The 14,371-nt window shown below is 39.1% G+C and overlaps 1 protein-coding gene across 1 annotated transcript in view; it reads left to right on the top strand.

The window, feature by feature from the left end:
• CNTNAP2 (contactin associated protein 2) overlaps window positions 1-14,371 on the top strand; it is a 1,011,078-nt gene that overhangs the window by 895,990 nt on the left and 100,717 nt on the right. The window contains exon 16 of the mRNA XM_054274302.1: window positions 9,087-9,257. Coding sequence (XP_054130277.1) covers window positions 9,087-9,257 — 171 coding nt within the window. The remainder of the gene's footprint in view (window positions 1-9,086; window positions 9,258-14,371) is intronic.

Genomic DNA, 14,371 nt, shown 5'->3' with positions numbered 1-14,371 from the left:
TTAGTACCACAGGGAAACTGAATTCTTAAGAAAATTCTTTTTTTTTTTACATTTTTGTCCTTGTGTCTTTGCCTTCTGTCTTGCACAGATACATGCTAAGCATACTGTGATTAGGCAGCATTACCAGGTGTGGATGGAAAGCTTCACAATTGTTTTGCACAGCTAAACACCACCAATATATAGGGGACAAAAAGAATCAGATTCTCACACTAACAAGGTTTGTGGACAGTAGCAGTCTCCTGTATTTAATGTTTACCATTCTGGCACTGTGGCAGGGTTCCTACACACTGCCTTGACTGTGGCACAGTGGTGATCAAGCTCGTGTTTACAGATCAGTTATTGTTAAAAAAAACTCCCCTGAAAGGACACCAGTTTACATGCATCATTAAAGCTCTATCAGCACGTTACAGAGCTCCAGGTTGTAAACCAGGCCAGATCAGGACCTTTCATTCTTTAGATGGATGAAAGTAATGATGCCAGCAGTGACAGGGTATGTATCGTGATTAGGATTTGTGACCAGGAGGCAAGAGTTTTGAAAAATGATCTTCCAAAGATGATTGCAGGAAACACAGCAGGTGCTGGAAACATTTCTGCATCACTGAATCTGTTTTATTGACTCCAACATTTCACTGATAAATGTGATTGCGTTTTTCCCTCACTCAGCAAATATAGTGACTGGCAGAGTAAAGCAAACTTTATCATCTGTGTTTATACCCATTGATCAGTGTCTTGTAACTGTTATGTCACTTGAGAATCTTTATGAAAACAGATAATTTATAATGACAGCTGATAAACTTCTATCCATCTTACTGCAATGCTAATATAAGTTATGTCTTTCGTTGCTGACCAGAGAACTCAACTTGATCCCAAACAGGGAAGGAACACTTTAATTTCTAAAGAACTAATGTATACACTTACTCTCTCCTCAGTATCTTGTTATGCATAAGGGAGTTTGGGGCTTTAGACCTTGGGCCCACGTGAAAAGATGATAAGTTCTGTAATGAGGTCAACAATTGTCCCATCAGTGGCAGACATGCAGAAGGAGAAGTGGCAAAGGTCTGTAAGTGAAGACCAAACAACAGCTGGAGGAGACAAGGGCATCAGTGGAAGGTCACCACCCAAATGAGTAGACACTTAACCTTTTCAGGATCTCACTTTCAGAGAAAGTGCATGCAATGAACTTCCAGAAGAGAAGCCTGGGGAAATTACTTTGAGTTTCAGGTGTAGTATAGAAATTGAAGGGATTATGTATTTATCAACAATCTGGATGCAGTAGTTGAATGCACCATCAGCAAGTTTGCTGATTAAACCAAACTGGGAGGTGCTGTTAACTCTCTTGAGGGACAAGAACCCTTGCAGAGGAATCTGAGAGAATGGATCATTAGGCTTTGATTAATGGGATGAGATTTAATAAGTCAAAATGCCAGATTCTGCCCTATGGAGCTATGTCAGGCACAAACCTGGGAGAGAAGTGTGGAGAGCAGCCCTGCAGAGTGGGTTCTGGGAGTGCTGGCTCACAGAAGACTAAACAGGAGTCATAAGAAGGAGGTGCTGAGCTCTTCTCCCTGGTACCCTGTGCCAGGACACATGGGAATGGCTAAAAGCTACACCCATCAGGAAAGGTTCATGCTTGAAATGGGGACTTTTTTTTACTGGGAAGGTAACCAAGCCCTGGAACTGGCTTTCTAGAGAGGTGGTTGATGCCCTGTGCCTGTCAGTGTTTAAGACAGTGTTTAAGGACAACATTCTTAAAGCCATTACTTAACTTTTGGTCAGCTCTAAAGTGGTCAGGCATTTGGACTAGATGGTCAATGCAAAAAAATGTGAAAGTATAAAAAGGTCTATGTAAAAAAATAAATTCTGCGACCTATAATTTATCTTTTAAAATCTGAACTGTATTCAACAGACAGTAACCACTGCAGTGCTAAGTTTTCTGTTTTGTTAACTCTGAACTCATCTCTATATGTATTGATATTCTCAGCAGGTTTTGTTCTGGACTTCCAGCCATTTGTTACTTTGTTGAAAGATGCACAGCTAGTTTTAGGTTGGAAATTGAAATCTAACCTACATTTTTATTTAGCCTGAAAGAGGGTAAGTCAGTTTGCTGTTATACAGTGCTAATACACTCTCCATCTGTTGGCTTGGGGATTATTTTTCCTGTGTGTTGTCAAAAGACTTTTCTACTATTAAGGCAACATCATGTGTAGCAGCTCCTTCTGGTTTATTTTTCTTGATTCAGGTTTGGATTGAGTAAATCAGGATGCTACCATCTTAATTTTAAATTAAGTAGCAATTTACATGCTTCTTTTCAAGCAAAATTCTGCTGTGATGTTGATAAAGTGTTAACCCACAGCCCACGAAATACATTATTGCTATCTCTAGTTAGTCTTTGGGTATGGTAGGAAGAATTCAAAGCCACAGACTTGCCGGGCTTGGACTACTTTGAGCACTGCCTCAAACTTTGTTTAGATGAAACAACTTTTTTTTTTTCCCTTAATGGCAGGAGTATTATACCTAGTATTACCTTTGCTTATCTTCTTATGGTACAACCCCATTTTATATAGATAATAGTAAAAAGTAGCTACTTTTTGCAGAATGAGATATTGATGACTAACATAACCACAGAATCATCAAGGTTGGAAGAGGTCTTCAAGACCATCCAGTCTAGCTGTCAGCCCAGCACCACCATCATTGCTTAAATCACCTAAATCACATCCCCAAGTGCCTCATGCAGACACCTTTTTTAAGAGCCGATCTTAATCTCCCCTGGCAAAACTTAGTGCCATTTCCTCTCACTCTTTTACCTTAAATGTGCCAGAAGACACTGACCCCCACTCCACTACAGCTCCCTTCAGGCAGTCCGTCCTGAGCCTCCTTTTCTCCAGGCTAAACAACCCCACTTCCTGCAGCTGCTCCTCATAAGACATGTTTCCTAGACCCTTCATGGCCCTCTTTGGACACAGTCCAGCACCTCAATGTCCTTTTTGAAGCTAGTGACACAGAGCTGGACACAGTGCTCGAGGTGCAACCTCACCAGTGATGAGTACAGCAAAACAATCTCTTTCCCACTCCTACTGGCCACACTACTCTTGATACAAGCCAAGATGCCGTTGGTCACCTAGGCACACTGCTGGCTCATGTATCCATCTGGCTGTCAGCCCCCAATCCCTTCCCAGCTGCACTCCCCCAGCCTGCAGCAGTGCGTGGGGTTGTTGTGGCCCAGGTGCAGGACCAATAAGGATAATGGCAGTGGGCAGAGAAATGCACCACTGGAATATATTGAGCAGTCCTGAAAATTGGGAATGTGGGATTCTGGGCAAAGGGATACAGGCACGGGGCACTGACTGATACAGGGGACCCCAAAGCTCTAAACAACTCACCAACAAGCAAATAAATTCAGGACTGGAGCTGGTCAAAACTGATTTTAGGGATACCAAAGAAATCAAAGAAATGCAAAAATTACCATATGTAGCAAATTATATGTGCATTAAATATAGTAAATGTAGTAGAGTGAAACGTAGTAGATGTGGCATGGAGTTGCAGACCAGAGAAAAACAAGGGTTTGAAAGCATGTCAGCACAATGAAAAATGGCACCAAGCAGATATTTCAGTCAGGAAGAAGCCACTGGCATTGTAGTCCTCCCAGCAAAGGAGAGAATGCCAACAACTTGCCATCCTTGCTCTCCTCTCCCCCAGCACCCCCGACTCCAGCTCAGACTGAAGCTGTGATCTCAGCTCCATCCCTAAGATTAGCGCTGATGACAGAAAAGTACCTGCCCTGCTTTGAGGTCATGGTTAGATCTTTCACAATAAAGTAGAACTCAGTGCAAGAAACACTGCCAATTTTCTTTGACTTAACAAATAGAAAGTCCAACAGCAAATTTGGTTTTCATTACAGCCAGTTCCACTCTGAAATGGATCTGAAGACTTGAGTCTAAGGTGTGATTGTTGCTGTACTGATACCCAAACTGCTCTGTGTGCATGCATAAATTCCTATCTCAGAATGGAAAAAGAAGAAAGGAAAAAAACCCCACCAACTTGATTTGTTGAGCATAATTGTATGGATAATCTCAATCCATTACTTTGTGCCACAGAACAGTTTTCCATTCACACATCCATCTCCTCTGAAATAGAAGACTATTCTTACATTTTATTCACATAATGGTTTTGATAGAAAATCTGTTTTGCTGCAGATGAGGGCCCTGGAGGTTTTTGGTCTATTGTAATACATAAGAGCTGCCTGACACTGCAGCATTCGTTCTCTAGTGCGATTGCCTGGCAGGGCTAAAAGCACTGATGTCTTTTACAGTTCTGGTATTGCCATTATCCATTTCAATAGGGTTTAAATGTAAAAGTGAAATTGATGGTGTTAAAGCATGAATTTCAATCATGCTAAGAAAGAAGATATTGATGGGAACCAGCAAGGGAGCTCTGAACAGAAATATTGCAAGGAAGAAGCTGAAAGGCTGATTACTATAAGGCCAGTGACTCTATGTTTTCAAGTTACAGAGCTGCCACACATTTAAAGATGCCTGTTGATGTTGCATAACTCAGGACAAAGTGTGTTTGTCCCTGTCAGTATTATAGGTCTCCTTCCTTCTCACTGAGGTGGGACTTCATGGGAAAAATCTTCAAGTCTTAGTTCAGCTTTTTATCTAAGATTTAAGATGTCCCTTCTCACTAACTTTTGTAGTAGGGCTGGTTTCTTGTGGCTACAGACTATCGCCGTTCTTGTAAAAATTATACCTTTACAATTATAGTGCAGCCACCTGTCTGAGACTGAGTCTTTTTGGAGCAGTAGAAGTGACACTTTTGTATCATACAAATTACAAAGAACACCATAACTCAGGGTTAGCAAAACTAATGAGAAAGCAGTAAGAGTGTTTTGCAGGAGCTTAACAAGTTGGGTTTTAATTTTCCCAGCAGAGGCAGAGCTGTGAGCAACCTTGGCACAAATTGAAACAGAATCAAATAGAGTTACTTGGTGCATTGAAGCACCTCTGTCTCAACTATGGCTCTGGTTCCTGCCTGGATCCAGGCAAACATCCATGGCAGTTTCCTGTGGCACTCTGGTCAGCAATTCCCTTTCCTGCCTCTGCGTGCCCTGTGTCCCAAGGCTTGCTGCCATCACCAGGAAACGTGCAATTTTATGAAAAACACAGCCATGCCTTGGGGATCTCCACATTTATCTTGAGTTGCAAACAACTGAAAAGGCGTGTCTGGTGTCTTGATTGATTTGTATTTGTGCTGCCATGACAGCAGCATGCTCTGTACCTGTTTAATTGGTTTAAATCAAATTTAAACACCAAGTGAGTTTAAACCAACTGAACTTCCCAACAGAGCTGTGATCTTCATTACAAAATTATAGTTGAGGTTTCAAAGAATAAAGTAGAATTATAATGTCATATTTCAGATAATACAATAAAAATCATCTTTAGAGTCTGGTGTTTTTATAAATTAAAAACTTATCATTTATAGTTTTCTTTCTAAAAAACTCCCTTTCCCACATTCTGTTTGATATTCCTGCTGCCATACCTCTACTCTGGTTTAAGTTCCAGTCCCAGTTTTCTCCATCCACAGCTTGTCAGTCTTAAGTGGGAGAAAAATGTCTGTAGGATCAATATGTTCAAATCACTTGAGGAAAGAATTGTGACAATGTACCAAAGAAATTTTTAGGCATAGTGGCTGATAAAAGTTCCTAGCAAGAAACTCTAATAAATGTGTGTAAAGTGGATTTTTATACAGTATTTCCTTAGGGAGCCCATTTCTTATCAAAAGATATCATTTTATGATAAAAATCATTATTTACGTTTGGCAAAACATTTCTATTGTACTCTTAATAAAAAGACTTTTCCCTCTTAAACTGATTTGAGATTAATGTATACTAGTGTGCAAAAATATGATTTTATCTTCATAGGAATTTCTCATGAATAGTCTTTGAAGATATCTCTCTCAAGGTGCAGATCCTCCATTTCTGTCTGCATTGTTTATACTTATCCTCTCACCAATTACATCTGCAGACAAGGTTTTCTGCAAAGTCAAATCACAGCATTTTGAATTAAATGTAAAATCCTTAGTGATGGAGCTCTTCAGCAGGCTGGATGTAACTCCAAATAAAAATTGATTCCTTTTGTTTCAATAAGAGGGTGATGAAGGCTCCATCCGAACCCACCTGTCTGTCTGGCCCTGCAGGGGCACTCAGGAGCACCAGTCCTCTTGCACGTGTGCTGTGGTAAAGGTGTGAAATCTTTGCCATAGGGCTGGACCCTGCTGGATAAATCCACAAACAATACCAATCCTAAAAACTCTGAAATGTCCAACTGGTCACATACAACTGAAAAGTACTGCCCTGTAAAGGCAAACCAGCACCTGGGTTATGCACTCTCATAGTTAAGGATTTAACCCTCAGCGTCCCAACATTGCAGACTAAGTCTATGTCAAATTGCATTTAATGGTTTCAAGTTTGCAAGATAATTAAAAATATGTACATACAGGACTGCAAAATATATAGCTGTTTCATATAGCAGCTGCTACTCTTATTTACATTATTGAAATATGAATTATAATAGTATACTGTATTGGTCTCTTTTGGTGAATTGAGGTGGCTGGGACACCTTTCTCACTGAAGAGAGATTTATCTCCAGTAGTACTTGAATTTTATAGCTCTCACATTCACAGCAATTTTACTTGTCATGTATTCTTCATATTTTAGGCTAAGAAGTGTGGTAATATTCAAGGAATGTAAAGCTAGGGATCTAAAATACTTATTTAAGTTACAAAGACATTCAAGCATTTCTACAAGGTTATTCAGGGCATCTAAATTAGCTCCTGAACAGAGATGGTATTAATATATTCCTGGCTTTTTGTCTGAGTCGCACTTATTTCATGTGAGTTTATTCAGTAAAGTAAAATCTCTTTTGAGGGTCTGCCAGCAGCTAGCATATCTGTAGGTCCCAGGAAAATAAAATAGAGATGTCCAGGTACATCTGCAAGTGGAAGAGCATATACAAACTCCATCTGGACCCTGTGTTTACAGATTATTGACAAAGCACTCACACATCTAGACCATAAGCAACCCTAATATTGAGAGAGCACTTTGAAAAGTGAGAGAGAAAGAGACCTGAGACCACGAATGAAAATAAAATTCAAGACCTTTTTTATCTGTGCTGCTTTGGCACTAGGCATGCTTTCAGAGAACAACCTTGCAAATTATGAGCAGATATTTCTTGCCCATGCAGGTTTATGATATGAAGATTATTGACATTTCTATAGAAATCATTATCAGCATTCAATCTGGAAATTACTCATTTGTATAAGGAGGGTAAATAGTAATACATGTTGAAAACTAGCTGATCTAGCCTAACTGGTTAATTCACAAACCCATACCTCTTTCATGAATGCCTATTTCTTCCCATTTTCACTGCTCAAATATGTGTTTACACATATAAACATACAAAATCTCAATTACAACTTTCCTCCTGGGATGCATTGAACTAAATGGAAAATGGCTCCTTTTTCCAAATACCCTAAATCCTTGAGAGAGGCAGAATTATAATGGAGGGTATGGAATAGTACTATGGAAAGCAATAGTATGCTTTTATTTATCTGAAAACATCTGCTAATTCAGATGTTCAATTTAAAATTGAATAGAGACTAATAATTACTCAAATAATAAAACTTTTGAAATTAATGTGGGCCACTAGTGCAATACATCATCACAGCTGATCTTCTGAAGCTTCAACCACCCTCATTCATATTCATCCAGTGCTAACCAGACAAATAACAGCATTATCACCTACTTCAATAATCAAACAATGGAAAACCAATATCTGGGACTTTGGACTGGAATGGAAAGTAGTAGTATTGTGTTCATTGGCTGGAATACTAAGGATTCAGCTATGATGACATCATGATTTATATTCTAATACATTTCTGAAGCTGGATACATAAGCATTCTGATGGAACTAGAATGTGTTGTTTCAGTCTCTCATTGGCTTATTCTTTCACCTATATCATCATCACAGAATCATTATAACATGGCCTGGGTTGGAAGAGACCCTAAAGATTGCCTAGTTCCAACATCCCTGCAGTGGACAGGGATACCTTCCACTAGACCAGTTGCTCAGAATCCTGTTTAACACTTCCGGGGATGGGGCACCCACAGCTTCTCTGGATAACCTGTTCCAGTGCCTCACCACCATCACAGTAAAGAATTTCTTTCTATTATCTAATATAAACATACTGGCAATCAGTTTGAAGCCATTCCCTCTTGCCCTGTTACTGCATGTCCTTGTAAGAAATCCCTCTCCATCTTTCTTTTGCCTCCCTTCAGGTACTGAAGGGCAGCAATTAGGTCACCCCAAAGCCTTCTCTTATGAATCTTATGATCTTCTTATTAAGAGAATCTTACCTGCTCTTATATTTTATGACTTCTTTTTTGCATTGTAATGCTACCTTGCACTGAATTTGACTGTCTTTCCAGCTAAAGTACAGTAATAGTTCTTGGATGTTATTAATTATTGTATTTCTCCACTGGGAATGTACTAGGGGACTATTAGGTGCATATGTTAATTGTGTCTGTATTGATTAGCTTCATTTACTGGATTTTTCCTGTGATTTAAATTAATTGATTTCTGATAGACATGGCTACACTTTCAGGAGGAGGTGTAGGTGTGTGGAATAATTTTGAAGACAAGTCACACATGCAGCAATATACGAAAGCAAAGCATGTGCCTGAGGTGAGGCAGACACCAAATTAGAGTTTTGCCCCTCTGTCTGATCTCCCATGACAGTCTTACTATAATAAACAGAAAATAATGTTTGAGTATATATGATTTGAGTATAATGTTTGAGTAGATATGATAAATTAAGAGCTTGAAAATAAATTTGCCATTAACATGCTCTGTCTTCTGAAACCTGACACACCATGCTCAGAAGAACAAAACAGAGGGAGCAAGAATCAAGGTGTTTGGGGTTCTTTCTTCAGCACAGACAGTACTGTAGCATAGATGAACCTTAAAATCTCCAACTTTTCCAACAGCTTCAATGGAGCACTGAAACATGTCTTTCCTGTCTGTCCTCCGCAGGGAATTACTGGAACGCGGCTTCTTTCGTTACTTCATCATCTTACCTCCACTTCTCCACCTTCCAAGGGGAGACCAGTGCAGACATCTCTTTCTACTTCAAAACATCAGCCTCAGATGGGGTGTTTCTTGAGAATCTGGGGAACACAGACTTCATCAAACTGGAGCTGAAGTGTAAGTATAGGCTTCCTATTACTACTCTTGGCAGTTGAAGTATTACGTTGAATAGTAGCTTTTTAAAAATGTGCTCCATTTAGTAAAATGTGCAAGCTGTCTAAATCCTGGAAAAGCTTCCAAATCAAGCTGCTTGACATGTTTTCAAGTTGCCTTTTGTGAAAGGAATCCTTGAAGTATATTTGAATTGTTTATTGAGGGGAAAATATGAAGACAAATAAAACTGGTAACATCAATTACAAAAATGACACTGACCTGAAAAGGGCTTTCAAAATTGCATGTCAGAATTATTTCTTCAAAATTTATGTCTCCGTCTCTGTGTGCTTTTGTATTTTATTTCATGGTTGCTTTGGAAACCGGGGAAAGAAGGAAAAAAGAGGCACCATCCTAATCAGCATTACAAGGAGCCAAAGAGCTGAAAACTTGCATATGATATTTAAAAGCCATAAAATAGCTCATAAAATAAATCTCTATCAGCATTATCTGTTAATAAAATCGCTGATCTGAAAAAGAGGGTATAATGACACCAAGAGGCAAGTCAATTTTATTATTCAAACCATTTTTAATAGCCCAGGGGCAAACTTTCCAAGGAAGGTGCTGAAATCCTCAGCCGTGCCTGAATTCTCCTTAGCGGAGTTGAAGCAGTTGAATTAGGGGGAAACATGTTTTATGTCTCCTTTGTTCTCCCCTGACCCTGCCATAAACAGGAGCAGGGAGAGGCCCTCTGTGCTGTGTGTGGTTGTTATTGCAGCCTCTAGCAGCACATCACAGCCTCCCTGCACTCCAGCACTGGGGCACTGGGAAATGCATGTGTGCCTCCTTTCGCTGCAGGAGCTGCTCATGGATGCCAAGGACCCCGATCTAGATGTTGATGCACAAAAGTCAGTGGGTCATTAATGCTGAAAGAGAAGCAGTTGGCTTGTGGACCCTAAATAATCTGTATTTTTATGCAGATTCAATGTGTTTTGCATACACAATTTGAAAGCAAAGAGCCATTTTCAATGCTTTCCAAAGTTTCAACACACAAATCAGAATGTAGAAATTTAGAAACCACTAAGAGGCTCCTTTAAAATGCATTTAAATTTTTCCCTCCAGGTAAGAATAAAATGTCAAGTTCCATTTGGGTGGCTTTTTTTTCTTTCTTTCTACAACAAATTTAGTTCACATTGCTTAATCCAATTTCTCTAATCTGCAACTTCAGTGAATCAAAATTGCTCCTACTGAGTCACAGGGAATAGTCTTATTTGCTTTACCAAGGGGCAAAGCCTTTTCATAACAAAGTGGCAGCTATTTTTAATTTCCCTTTGAATCTAAGTAGTACTTACAGTCAGCTGAGGTGGGCATCTTCAGAACTGCTTGCTCTTCTACTTCATGGAAGGTGTCCTCAGCCACTGCAATCAGACCAACCATGCTGTTGGTCACTTAGCTAAAAAGTGACATTATCAGTGTGTAAAGGTGACTTGACAGCAACTAATATTCTTTTGAGCTCAGCTCAGGGTAAATAATAATCATGCTGCAGTGGCTGGCAGAATAGATGTACCAGTTCAAGAAAGTGGCAGTGTGCTCAGAGTATCATTATATAGGACTTTAATTTTAAAACTTATTAAACCTATACTTGAGATCCACTGACTTTTTGCTGAGACCTGGCACATGCATAAATTTGACCCTGCCTCATGTCCCTGAATCTAAACTTCAGATTATAAATTCTTGATGGAAGAATTTGAAATATCATCTGTAAGAAAAGATTAAAAACTACTGTCAGAACTATGTAGACTATATTTGCTAAAAAATACAAAGCAGTTCATTTGGTATAATTGCATTCACTCTACACTTTTTCTCTGGAAATTATTGCTTGAAATTTTCAGATCCTCAGGAAAAGGCCTTCTTGTGACTTAAGTGTTCTACAGGTCACAAATGAAAAAGTGGGTTCAGTAGCAAAGGAAAACTCACCCTCTCTTCTGAATTACACATTTATTAATGAATGTTTGTTTAACATATTTTTGAGATGTTTTTTGCTCCAGTCTGGTTTTCTGTAATTCATTTAAATGAAGAGTAAAGCTTCAGAATTTCAGAAGTACCTTACATGGCTCTACAGGAAACTCTGCTGCTTCTTAAGTCTGTTTCCTTTTTATAGAAGTCCTGTAAAATTAATATGTGAATTTGTTCCTAAATAGGAACATAAATTTATGTCAGTAAGGTAATTACAGAATTATCCCCAAACTCTGAAGAAGCTTTCCTTTGGCAAGCTGCTTTTTAGCTTCCTATTACATTCTCTAATAGAACAGCTATTTTGTATTAAAGGCTTTTTACGTAAAAGACCATCTTTTTACATAAAAAGACCATCACCACATATTTACTGAAAGCTGTTTTGATTCACCCAGTGGATTGCTTTTGTCTGCTCATTGCCTTCTCATACAGGTACAGTTCTCACTGGAGAAGGATGACTTCCTAAAAAGCCTGTTCTCAACTTCTTTACCTTTTACCATTCCAAAAGGAAAATGTTAAAATGAGCATCCTGCATGTACAAATTCTATTTTCTTTTTCCCTTATGTGTAAAATAGCTGTGTGTACCTGTAATACATGGTTAATGATGCATAAACTATGCATAAACATAAACAGAAAGCTTCTACAGTACCCAGTATTTTAATCAGCTTGCTGCACTCGGTGAATGCATTAGGGAAACAAACCATTTGGTCTATTAAAATTCTTAGCTTCAAGTCTTTGGAAAGGAGTTTGCATGTTTTATTCTGAGCACAAAAGTGGTTACTAGGAACACTCATTAAATAATTTTACTGCATTCTGTCTTTGAGTCTAATAATTCTGGAGTCTTATATTGTCTTAGGGTCTAATAATTGTGCAGATTTTCTAACTCTCCTGACTCATATGAAAAGGAGGTGAGGTGACATTTGCAGTATCTTGACGAGTAACTTCACATGCCTTCAGCAAAACCTCAGATTGCCATCTCTGAGGAGGGGAGAGAGAGGAAGGAAGGGAAGACCATGGGGTTTTTTGGTTTTTTTGTTTGTTTGTTTTTTTTTAATTTCAGAAATAGCTTTTGCAAACAGCTGACAAGGAATGGTGTCAAGAAAAAAACAGGGATAAAATGCTACTATGAATGTGGCTGAAGACTTTAGCTATTCCATTTATCAAGCAGCTCCTCTGGCAGGCTTGTTGTTGTCACCATGCATGGAACAGTTGACAGAGATGTAGAATAACCTGAAGGCTCAATTTTTACATACATCAATAAATCTACAGAACCCCATTGTTTCCATAGCTGGCTGGTCATCTGACAACGGCTAGGATTGCTTAGAAAAGTGGTAGTTGAATAAGTTTTCTGTAAGGGAGGGTTTCCATCTCTGGTCAAAATTTCCAGATTATTTTAAAATTAAAACTGGTTTTTAGAGTGAAAAAGAGAGGATACATTCTCTTTTAGAATGAGTTTTCTTTTTTTTATATATATTTTGTACACTTATGAAATATAGACTGAAAATTTTAGAGTTATGATTATGAAAATGTAGCTACTTCATACCTGAGATGCTTGTCAAATAAATCACATTTGAATTTTCTGTTTGAGAGATATCCCAAGTTTTGGAAAAGATTTTCTCCTGAAAGCAGATTTTGAAGGGGGCATATTTGTGGTAATTTGGGAAGAATCATCTACTATCACTGTTTCCAGAAAACTCTCTCAATGGCACTGTCATATAATTCTAATGAAAGAGATATTCTGCCCACTTCTGTAGCTCCTCTCATCCCAGCACCTCCAAGAAATCCCCAGGCACTAATGAATTGTGTCTCACTGATACTATTCTGAAGTAAACAGCAAGTCACTTTTGCAATTGAAAAAAAATGAGGCTTAAAGGTAAAGGTCAGCTTGTGTTTGGTCCTGGCATTAACATGGAAGAGAGGAAAATCTTTCTTATTAATTTTTGTAAAAAGCCGGGAACATTTATACCCACTGCCTTCAGGGATGTCACTTGGCTGATAGCCCCTAAAAGTGCCCTAAAAGTCTCCCAAGGAGCGATCACTGACCTTGGCAGCTGTGAAAGGGACCGTGAGGAGGGGTTTGCTAATGAGAGCAGTGGCATGGCTGCAGGATGGGTGTACTTGCTCTGTGGGCAGGGGATGCTCAGGGCACTCTGATACCTGACATCTGCACATTGAAGGTCCCGTGCTGCTCCTGGGGCTCAGCTGTTTCTACGCTGCTTAGCCGAGACATAAGTAACTCCTCCAAAATCAGACAAGTGACAGTGACAGACTGGGGACAATGATTCCCATGGCCGTTTGGTTCTGCCCAAAAAAGTGTTCATTCCTCCAGGCTGAATGCTCTAACACATGACTGATTAATATATTTTCTTGCAAATTTTAATAATTCCATCACGTCTTTCTCTAGAGGCATCCTAAAACACAATTCTACCACATCAATGAGTTTTCCACATGATGCTGAAAGTCCCATATGTTAAAATAAATGCAGCTTATGTTTTCCACTGCTTCACCTCAGTAAAGAAACTGGTGTGACCTTCATTGTTTCTTTTAATTGAGTTGTTATTTTGTTTTCCTAGCAGAAGGTGACTTTTCTATAAAACACCCCCCTAGGAAAGCATGTTGCATTAGCCACATGTCAAAGAATGCATAGGACACTGAGGAATCTCTTCATCCCAGAGGCCCACATGAAGTTATTAAATTAAGTGGAAAAATATTACATTTCTTCTGGGAAATTTGTGACCCAAATGTTTTTGCAACAGTACTTGCAAGCTGTCATTCTATTCCAGGACAATATGAAAGTTTCAAACAAACAAACAGAAACCCTGGTCTGAGGAACTGCAAGCACTGTTCTTTGAAAGACAAGATTCTGTTTCAGATGAGGCAGGTGATGCAGAAATGCCTGATATTCCAACAAACCAATTTATGACTCATCTGAGAAGAGCAGTTCCACCTCTATTTTGTTCCAAATTAGCAGATGGGGATAGGTGCCCAGTCTGGCATGTGGGAGCCAGCCAAAGGCAGCAAATAAACAATCCAGCTGGGGAACAGGCTAAAACTGACCAGTGGAAAATCTTAGTAACGGGGCTGTGGGGAAATTAAGGCCACCTTCTGTAACTGGCTTGGATGTTGGC

The sequence above is a fragment of the Melozone crissalis genome, unplaced genomic scaffold, assembly GCF_028551555.1.
Source record: "Melozone crissalis strain CALT ecotype California unplaced genomic scaffold, PUWL_Pcris_2 ptg000016l_1, whole genome shotgun sequence".
Taxonomy (NCBI): Eukaryota; Metazoa; Chordata; class Aves; order Passeriformes; family Passerellidae; genus Melozone; species Melozone crissalis.
This window is presented reverse-complemented; position numbering and strand designations above follow the sequence as displayed.